The sequence below is a fragment of the Oryzias melastigma genome, linkage group LG3, assembly GCF_002922805.2.
Source record: "Oryzias melastigma strain HK-1 linkage group LG3, ASM292280v2, whole genome shotgun sequence".
In the NCBI taxonomy this organism is placed as follows: domain Eukaryota; kingdom Metazoa; phylum Chordata; class Actinopteri; order Beloniformes; family Adrianichthyidae; genus Oryzias; species Oryzias melastigma.
Genome location: NC_050514.1, coordinates 24000096 through 24010328, shown reverse-complemented (window position 1 = coordinate 24010328; position 10233 = coordinate 24000096). Strand labels below are relative to the sequence as shown.

At 38.9% G+C, this 10233-nt stretch overlaps 1 protein-coding gene and 1 long non-coding RNA gene across 3 annotated transcripts in view; one reads left to right on the top strand and one right to left on the bottom strand.

Annotated features, from left to right (window-relative positions):
• Window positions 1-4449: 4449 nt before the first annotated feature.
• The window catches only part of sema4bb (sema domain, immunoglobulin domain (Ig), transmembrane domain (TM) and short cytoplasmic domain, (semaphorin) 4Bb), a 68630-nt gene continuing 62846 nt past the window's right edge, over window positions 4450-10233 (bottom strand). For both annotated transcript variants that reach the window (XM_024295666.2, XM_024295665.2), the window contains exons 13-15: window positions 9584-9741; window positions 8033-8124; window positions 4450-6872 (exon numbers count right to left, since the gene is read on the bottom strand). In XM_024295666.2, coding sequence (XP_024151434.1) covers window positions 6100-6872; window positions 8033-8124; window positions 9584-9741 — 1023 coding nt within the window. In that variant the 3' untranslated portion in view covers window positions 4450-6099. The remainder of the gene's footprint in view (window positions 6873-8032; window positions 8125-9583; window positions 9742-10233) is intronic.
• On the top strand, window positions 8033-9827 carry LOC118598392. The gene is made up of 2 exons (XR_004947497.1): window positions 8033-8145; window positions 9502-9827. It is a non-coding gene; the product is annotated as an uncharacterized LOC118598392 (long non-coding RNA).

The window sequence follows — 10233 nt, the reverse complement described above, 5'->3', positions numbered from 1 at the left end:
AAATCTTACTAATAATTTAAGACTAAGTTGGATGACCACTAAAAATATAATTTTGAGATAACTGCAGTGATTCAGTACATTTAAGTGTTTTTCACTGTCATTTATTTGAAGAATTAACATATTTAATATAAAATTCAAGCAAAAACTACTTATTTTTATGTAAAATAATTTAAATTGACTCCCACCATCCCATACACTCTACTTTAAATAGATTTTCTTCTTTTTTTCCCCCAAGATTAAGGTCAAAACTCATGCTAGCTTTGGCAGGTTGTTTATTAAAGGTTTAGTTAGATGCTGAGTGCAAAGAAAAGCTGCTGACAGCCCGTCTAATTATATTCCAAGGAAGTTCTTCTTCCTTGAAATACTTCCTGAAACTGTTCAGATATGCTTACAAAAACGCATTGTACTTTATTTATTCACAATACTGGGTAAGTTCATGCTAAAGTTCACTGAAAAGAGAAAACTGGCAGTAATGTGCTGCATTTAATTGACTTAATGTAGTAAATACAGTGTCAAATAACAATTTAAAAACTCAAGGTCATTTTTGAGTCTGTCTTTAGTGACCTTTGTGTGTTTTTACACCTTTGTGAGAAAATGATGGGAGAATAGATGAGCAGGAGGAACTGAGTGTATGTACAGGCTTGACACAGAGTGTTATGTCCTGAAATTACAATGTCAACAGCCAGCAAACTTGCGGCTGCTCGCAGGGACTCAAGTGGTGATTTCTGCAAATTTAATCTCAGGAAAGCACAGTCAGTTCTGTGTTTGTCCTTTAGAGTGACAGAATGAGAATTCATGCACCAAATCTGATGTTTTTCTGCAGCAACAACAAGGATTGTAGGCACAAAGAGTCAGTCAGCCCACCTTTGATATATATTCTTTTTCTATTTTGATCAAATGTAGCCATTATAGTTATGACATGTAAAGGCTTTTTTCAATCAGCAGAATTCATTTTGAATTTTTGCTACTTTTTCTGCAATATATGTAATATTACACATTACATCCAGTACATAATAAAATGCCAGCATAGACTAAAGGTTTTAGTCACAAACTCACAGAAGATGTACTTTATATTAGAGGACCTAAAGTCGTTTTTTCTTGAAAAGTTTCTCCACAGCTAAAAAATTGTGTATAAAAAAAATCAAGGAAATATGGAAAAATCTTTGAAATGCATCAAACATATGAGACATTCTTGTAATATGTAAAAACAAAACAAAACAAAAAAAAAACAAATTTTCATCATCTACCCTTCCAAATAACAGAAAACATAAATAAAAAGAAGTTTGGACGCTCTGGAGAAACCTTCAGTTACTGCCTCTTAATGTGACACATGGTGGATTTTGAGTTGTGTTTAGGATCATTATCCGTCTATAAAAGCCGTCCTCTCTGTTCAGCCCAATACATTTAATATAATTCTTATATGAAGATAAGTTCATTTAAAAGAGATATTTAAGAAAAACTGTTTTAAGTCACCGTTCAGTAGCTGACATACCTATTTAAAATCCATTTGTCAGCTATTCTACAATCTTTGTCTTGTGTTATTTGTCAAATCAAATGCAAAACCTTTTAAAAGTATCATAAAGTCATTTTTTGCAGCTTCTGTCTGGATTATTGGAAAATGGCAGCCCTGTCAGATCACCAGTTATTTACAGTCTTCCTAACGCGTGTCATCAAATGATGGCATGCACAAATTAAGACCGTCCTTTAACAACAACAACTGTCACATTCATCATAATGATGAATATAATCACAAACTCATCCTGTGTCATTATTCTAAAGGGTAAAAATCAGCGCAATAAGTCAACAATGCCTCATTTCTGCAGCCGCTCATTACAGTAGAGACTGCTGGGAGAAAGAATGTTACGCAGCACAATGCCTTTTCACTTCAGCTGTCTCACTACAAGCTCTAATTAGCAGAAGAAGTCTCTGGGAGACGTATGCCGCTACGTTTGAAGAAAGACAAACTTATCTGTCAATATCTGACAACAAGCTTTAATATTTTAATTGAAAATGGTTAACAATCACAATAGAGAACGGATAACTGGTAAGGATGAAGGGAATTCACCGATCATAACTTCTTATCCAGTCAGATTTGTGGCATTAAAGAGAAAAGCGAGAAAGAAGAGTGGAAAAGTAAGACTGTGTGCACACAAGTCAGCACACAGCATCTGTCTGAGGTGCAAGTTCTTCCTATAATTTAATCATAAAGCTGCAGGAAATTCACTTTTATATGAAAATGGAGTTCAAATTTACATATGTGCAGCCACATATACCATATACATGAGTGGAGAATGTGGATGAGCAGCCGTGAAACGAAACCTCTGCAAAACTTTGATACACCCTAGTCCATAATTTATACTTGAATTAATATATTACTTCTTACTGATTAAAATGGAATGATGGTCCAGGATCAACTGCATCTACCTGGTTTTCTGGAGAAGATGCTACAAATTAGTCATTTCTTCTTCAGATTGTTTTTTGTATATATAAAAAAAAAAGAAAAGAAAATGTAATTTAAGATATGAATGACTATGATAATTAAAGTCCCACTCCAATCATTTTTTGATTTATTGTAAACGTGTTCCCAGTTGTCTTTTAATTATGATTATCCCATTAAAAAAAAAAAAACGGTCATTTTTTTAGGACATAGTTTCTGCAGAGTGGCTGCAGTTCATTAGAACTTCACTTCTGAGTTGTGGGTGGAACTGTTGATGTGGAGCAAGCCCGCCCCCTCTTCCCCAACCCTATTACTGAGAACTCTCTGTTTAGACTCTCTCCCACTAGCCCAGGGTTGTGCAACCTTTAACAGTAAAAGGGTCATTTAGGCTCGTTTTCCACTCATCAAAAATTAGTTTACAATTTATTTTTTATTGATAAATATAAATTGTTTCTTTTGTGGCATGAATTAAAACAGAAATATAATTAAGCTAAAGAAATAGGATTTTCTCAACGTGTTCAATTCATTTTTTAACATTTGACAGAAATGTATAATTTCCTTTCAAAATAAAAGACACCTTGTGCCAGACTCAGAGCGGCTCTGAACAGCATAAGATAGTTTGTGCTTTAAACTAATAAAAGGTCAGACTTTTTAAAAAAGTTTTGCTTATATGCTGTTTTTCAAATTGCATGTTTTTATCAGAAATACAATTTCAATCTTAAATGTCTTTATATATGTCCTCCATCATCTACAAAAATTGCTACAAGAACATGTTAAAAACACAATTTTTGTGTTTATTAACATAAATCCTAATTTATTTAAAGTAGTTCATGATAGGATTTAGGTACAAAATGACTCACATCTGCTTTTGTCAAAACATGTATTTTTTATTCATTTATCTTAAAAAATTAAAATAAAGTGCCTTTTTATGTACAATATAATAAAAACAACAGTCACAATCTCAATGATACAAAAAATACACTTCACAATGTTATTTGTACACACGACAAAAAAAAAAAAAATCATGCAGGCAAGACCACATTTGTTTAATTAGTTATTCAGTCAACTAAGCCTATGGAGGTCAGTACTGTGAAGCGTCACGTGGTCGTTTGGAGCTGGACGCCGTGCAGCAAATGATTGAGTTCCGTCTGTGTTGAACCCTGAAAAGATGCTGCTGCAGAGTCGACTGAAAAATGTAAAAAATAAAAAAGATGTGGATGTTTGGTAGATGTGGCTACATTCATATCCAGTACAGAATGTTACTGTAAGTGAGAGCTCCTCCAAATGATGCACCACTCACAGCAAACGTTTGCTTTGACACGACCGAAGACGGGCGGTGCAGCACTGGGAGCGGTCTCATTGAGCAGGTTAACCCGAGTTTGGGTCATTCTGTTGACCTTTTAAATGTGGAGTTGAGTGAAGACACTCGTTTCACCACAAAGCTAAAGGCAGAATGACGTCATATTCACTGTAAAGGCATCAATCAAACACCTCAATACAGGATAAGGAGGCAGTTTATGGTTTCAAATAGCAGCCTTGGCAACAGTGAGAGGATTTAATGCACAAAATACAACATATTTTTATTGTATTATTCAGTTTTTATTCCGTTTATGCAACATTTTCAGAAATGTTTTGTTGAGAGTGGAATGAGAAGCCTCAAAACTAGTAAAATGTCAACTTAAAGTAAAATGTGTCTCACTACTGATTTAAATGTTGACCACAAATACCAAACAATAGGAATTCCTCTCTGATTTTGCTTTTCTTCACTTTTTCTGAACTTTATTTGAATAGCAAAAACCAAAATACTTGAAATTGTAATTAGTGCACATAAGAACAAAGTGAAACTTCTCATTCAGCTCTCTGGAACAAGCTGATGCAACTCGCCCCTGAAAGCCTGAAATGTCGGAATGCTGCGCCTCTCCTGTTTTGACGTGCTTGATAAAGACCAGCCGAGGTGCCGAGTCAAAGTGTGGCCCGAGATATGCTGAAGTTGACGGGAGAGCAGACAAAAATGATCAGCAGTGTTCACTCTTTACTTTCATGACTACTTCTACGACACATCTTGCACAAGGTCCCTTAAAACACACAATATTAATTACAGATTTGTATGTACACAGCAGAAACTCTGGAAAAATATGAAACACTGACCACTATAATGCTGTGCAAATACTTTGTCAACATAGCATCTCGTCACCAGAGTTCTAAAATATTGATTTTGTGCCATTCTGGATATATACTGTTAGTTGATTCGGTTTTCAAACGCTTCTGGAAACTTCTGGTGAAAAGCTTGATGTTTCTGGAATGAACTAAAATGAGCTAACATGTAACCCTGATTCATTGTGCTTTCAAATTAGCATCCCATCGGCCTTCCACACACAGCGAATGCCCTGTAGATGCAATCCTTTGGGGGTTTGTGATGTTGTAGTTTGATCTCCAACACGACTTTGTCCAAAAAGCTTATTTGCACTTTGTCTAATAAGCTTGAGCCCGTCGAGCTCAGCCGTCTGAGTAGTTGCACTTAAACACGTCAGGAAGAAGGCAGAAAGACAATCAGAATATTGAAAAACCGCATGTCACGCCATGCCCTTTGGCCCCAGAATTTTTACATCAACATTATTTTCGCCCAAAACATTCTTTGCTGTGAGCTAACAGTCTTGAAAGAAGTTCCTCGACTTTGAACATCACATTTTATTTATTATTAGTGCCACCAAACGCTCAGTGAAACCCAAAGCTGGGTCTATCGCCATGACAGTAATCGATGCCAAACGAAAGCAGGAGATGGTACTATTGCATTTAGTTAAGACAATTCAGTCGTTTCTATTTTTTTTTTTTTTTGGCACATTACACAAGATGACACAGATGTTACCCTGAATAAGACGTGTGAAAGTCTCCATTTTTCCACCCCCTATGTCTTTTTTTGGAAAAGAAAAAGGTTCATCTGTGTCTCAGTTCATTAACCCATCGTGGCACATGCAGGTTAATATGTCGAACCAACACAGAACAACGTGTGCTCCCTCCACTTCGCCGTCGGAGCATCGTTAGTGGTCTCAGCCAGTGATCTGCTCTCATCCATCTTCCATCAGCAGGCTCCTGCGCGTTCACTCAGTCTTCTTGCATTTACGAGGAACAAATGTGCGCTTGACCTGCATCCATTTTTGTGTTCTCAGTCATAATGAAGATGCACGACGTTCACCTGAACTCGACACATACCTGCAGCTCAGCTCTCGTGTGCATACACAGAAGTCACCTTCTGCAGGAATTGTGCAAGAATACTTCTACTCAGCGAGGGGGAACTAGTAATACCTTGGATTCTTTATTTTGTGCTATCATTGTATAAAATCTAAAATGAATGATTTATTGATGTAAGGAGAAGTGTGGTGAGGGATGCTTCCGGTTTTTATTCACTCCTGCCAGCCCTTGATCGCACAGACACACACATTCAAGATGAAGATGGTTGGATTTCCTCCTGGAGGTCGAGCTGACGTTGTTGTGGTTCCTCCTGTTCCTGCATCAGACTCTGGTTTTAGGAAGTGACCCTCAGACCATCACAGAACTGAGATGACCAGGAAAAACAAATGTAGCAGGATGTGTGTCCTCCTCAGCCTGGAGCTCGTTCCCTCCGTGGAGGCGCAGAGTGTCACCGTTTAGTCATTGTCTTGCTCTCATACAATTGAGTCTTTGATCTCCGAGCCCAGCCGGACTCTGGGCCGAGGACAGGTCGGCGAGTACTCCACGTGGCTCTCCTTCAGGTTCAGAGGCCGCCTTTCGGAGGACTCCGAGAAGCTCTTGCTGTTGTCCGGGGAGGACTCGTGCGTGGGCGTGCTGCAGATGTAGTTGTCATTTAAAGTCTGGTAGCCCTTGTGATCCGATGTGGAAACGGGAATGGTGTTCCCGTTGAGCGGTAAGCTCTCTGTGGGCTTCACCACTATCCTCGGCTTCTTCTGCTGCATGTTGGGGCACTCGCCCTGCTTCAGCATGGACTTCATGTGATCCCGGTTCCTGTAGACGACGCACAAGGAGAACAAGACCAGGAAGAACGCCAAGAGGGCACACACCACGATCAGCTCGTTCCAGTAGGTCTTTGCGTGGAGTGGCTCGGAGCGAGACTCGCCGGGGAGGATGATGGTTTCCTCCTGGGTGAAGTGGGGCGTGCGCGAGTGACCTAAGGGCGTTGTGCTTTCTAGGCGAGGCTCTGCAATCACGCAGTAGTTGGCCAAAAGTTGTCGGAAGCCCTCTTCCTCTGACCAGCACTCGTAGGTCTCCATCTTCTCGGACTGAGCAACCACCACCAGGTTTCCCTCTGGCGTGGCATAAAACAGCTGGCTGGCGCTGTCGCTGTAGCGCCACCTCCTCTGGGCCAAATTGGACCGCAGTTTACAGGGCAGGACTTTGAAGGTGTTGGCTGGAACTGTGACCAGCTTGCAACGGGAGCCTCCTGCAAAAACAAAAGATTGAAAACTTTAGAAGATCATCTTAAAAAGAACAAAAGAACTAAAATATTAGTTTTTTTTCCACGCAGAACTGATAAAGACAGCTTTTAAAACGTATTGAATGAAAACAGTTTAGGATGCAAGACAAACCACTTAATTGTCATACAAATCAATAAACTAAAATAAATCTGAACAATGAAATACGTGTTTAATTTAGACGGGATGGGCAACTCCAGGGCTGCCGTCTGCATGATTACCAGATATCCAGCCCCTACTCATGACTGATTACTTGGTTCAGGTGTGTTCAGCCAATCAGAACATGCTAGAGCAGGGGATGCTGGGAAACATGCAGGATTGCAGCTCTCGAGGCCTGGAGTTGCCTATCCCTGATTTGGACTATGGTCATATCCCAAAATGCCATCGCTCTGTGACCTTAATGTAAGCTGAGGTCAGGGTGTTGCCCGATTTTGTGATGATTTCATCTCCACCTGACTGCTGCTGCCTGGATTTATGACCACGCAAACAATTTCCAAAGGAAAAAAAAAATCTGGCGGTAACCGCTATTCTTGAAGAATTTGCGATGCTTCCCTATCACGCTTTGGCGGTTGTATTTGTGACTTTTTTTATGTTTTCTTCTTTAGACCCCAAATGCCCAAATTCACCTTCACTTCACCTCTATATACACAAAAGCATCTTATTTTAAACATAATTTTTTTATTCAAGATCACTTTTTTATTTGCATAAACTCCATTCAAATGTCCAAAGTGCAGCAGCATATAACTCGGGATTGGAGTTTGCTCTGCAAAAATGAACTTTTTTTTTTTTTTTTAGTTCCAAACAACTTTTAAACTCTTTAAAATAATATCGTACTGATCCCAATAATCAGAAATCAATCTTAGTGTATTTGTCTTTTGTCTGTGTAGTGTTCACACTTCAATCAATCTACACCACAGTTTGTTGAAAATCCACCTGAGAGCTCTTGAAAAGTTTGGCTCCATTAAAGATTTTGCATGTAAAAAGCAAATACAATTTTCCCTAAATACAGAAACATAAATTGTTTACCCAAAAAGGGTCTTGTTCATTTTTCAAAAATGTCATGTTTCTGTTCCAGAAATGAGCTGCGGAGCTGCAGTCAGGGAGCGCGTGCAGACGGAGAGACACTCACGGGAAGCTGCTGGTCTGGAGGATCTGGGGCTGGGAACGGTCCTGTTACAAATGGCTGCTGTGTCTGCCTCCTCCACGTCCTGCTGCCAGTGGCTGAGACGCAAAAACAACAGGGTGAGCAGCAGCAGCGGATGTGCAGGACGCACGTTCTCTGTTATTAGATGGATTTGGTTCAGAGTTTCATCAGGATGACTCATCCGGCTTTACAGACGCCTCTTTTAAGCACATGACAGTAAACTCTAGTGAGGGAATGCTGACAGGAAAACAGATTATTTAAATCTAATACATTTAAAAAAAAGATTTTTAAACATTTATTTGCACGCATCTTACTAATTAGATCTATTCCTGCAGATTGGTTCGTACTCCACAAAATAATTTGTATTATTACAGACTCAAAATATTAACACAATAAACAAAACACAAGTCTTACAGAACAAGAAAACTTAAAATTTAAGATCAATCGAAAGATTAATGTTTACTAAATGACAAAAATTTTTCAAGAAGCTCCTAATGTAGATTTTTGGGAGTTTTGTCTCTTGTCTTGTCCAAAATAAAAAAATCTGTTTTGTGACTGGTCATATGGAGAGAGTACGACTGATACTAAAGGTGGAGTACTGTGTGGAAGAACATGATTAGATCTCATGTTCACTTTATTCAATTTTGGCTGAATAGGAGCTGCTGCTGAGAAGAATCATGAAATTATCGTCACTAGAGGTGAGAATCTTGAGGCAGCTCACCATTCAATTATCATTCAATTCATCCCAGATCTGCATTTTTTTTAGTTTTGTTTTTACTATAAGACACTAGACCAATTTTACTTACTTTTTTACACCAAAGTACATTTTTAAGTAAAGACAAGATCAATTTAATTGTTTAACTTTTATTGAGAACAAAAATTCTGACATGAAAAATATTTTGCTTAATAATCGAACATTTTTCACAACATCAAAAGAAACATTTTCTGTGAACTCAACAACCTTAAATAAGATAATTTCACGTATTATCATTAGACCAGCTTTACTGAAACGCTCTTTAACTCATCTTTAACTCATATTGTGGTTTCTCAAATTTGTTGTGTTCCCTAAATATTTAATTTTGCTGTGAGATAACTTACACGCCGCATGACTTTTATCCTTTGACATAATGAAAGCCAAAAAGCTTCCAAACAGTCGCTTTACGTGAAGTCGGGGCCGGTCGGTTAACAAGAAATGTTTGTTTGCTCTTAAAAAATGTCAGGAAAAAAAAACGCTTCGTGTTTATTCCCGCTTGTTACTTTTACCTTAAATCATATACATTCTTAGATTATTTAAAACATGAAACGATCCAGAATTGTTTATGGATCACAATCGATGCATCTAAAAATAGATTTTCCCCCCACCACTATTAAATAAAAATCTGCTTTAAGACATTTAACTGGTGAAACATCTGTTGCTGCACATGTGAAGATGCAGTGATCTCATCTATTTTCAGATCTAAGCCTCCATGAAAACAGTCATTTGGATTCTGGTGATCACCTCAGAGAACTTGGCCGTACTATCACTGCACCTCTCACCTGTCAGGTGGCGCCATCCTGACGTCTCGGCACAGCCGGCCGGTCCAGGCGCAGTACGGATCCCTGGACAGCACGCACTCTCCACAGCTCAGGTAGTTGGAGCAGTTGGCAACAGGAACCTCCACCAGCCCAGAGTACGAGGACACGAACAGCAGCCCCTGCAGATCGGGACAAACATCTGAGCGTGAGCAGAACCCAAAAGCCTGAAGCAGAGGATTCTGGTCCGATCTCAAAAAAAAAAAAACATGCTGAAACAATCGCTTGAGACAATTGAAGAGTCTAATCTACACAAAAGAGTGGCCAGCTGTTTTCTGTCTTCAAAGTAATTTGAACGTCATGTGTTCAAAGACGACGTTTCTCGTCTCTTTTCTCCTTTTTCATGTGTTTCACACGTGAGTTTCCTCAGCCATGTTTGGGTCATCTTAACGACATTTTCAGGACAGCTTATCTGCCGATATGTTGGAGACATTATGCAGAGTTCATGTCTCTATTCGGAGCCAGGAGGATGCAGTAATCTCAGACTTTATCAGAATGACATAATGGTAGATAAGGTTGCAGCTCCGCTTTGGCCCAGAGAGAAGTCTTTATGTAATAAAGGCAGAGGAAGTTTAGTATGGAGTAAAACGCCTAATGAAATAATAAACTCTCTC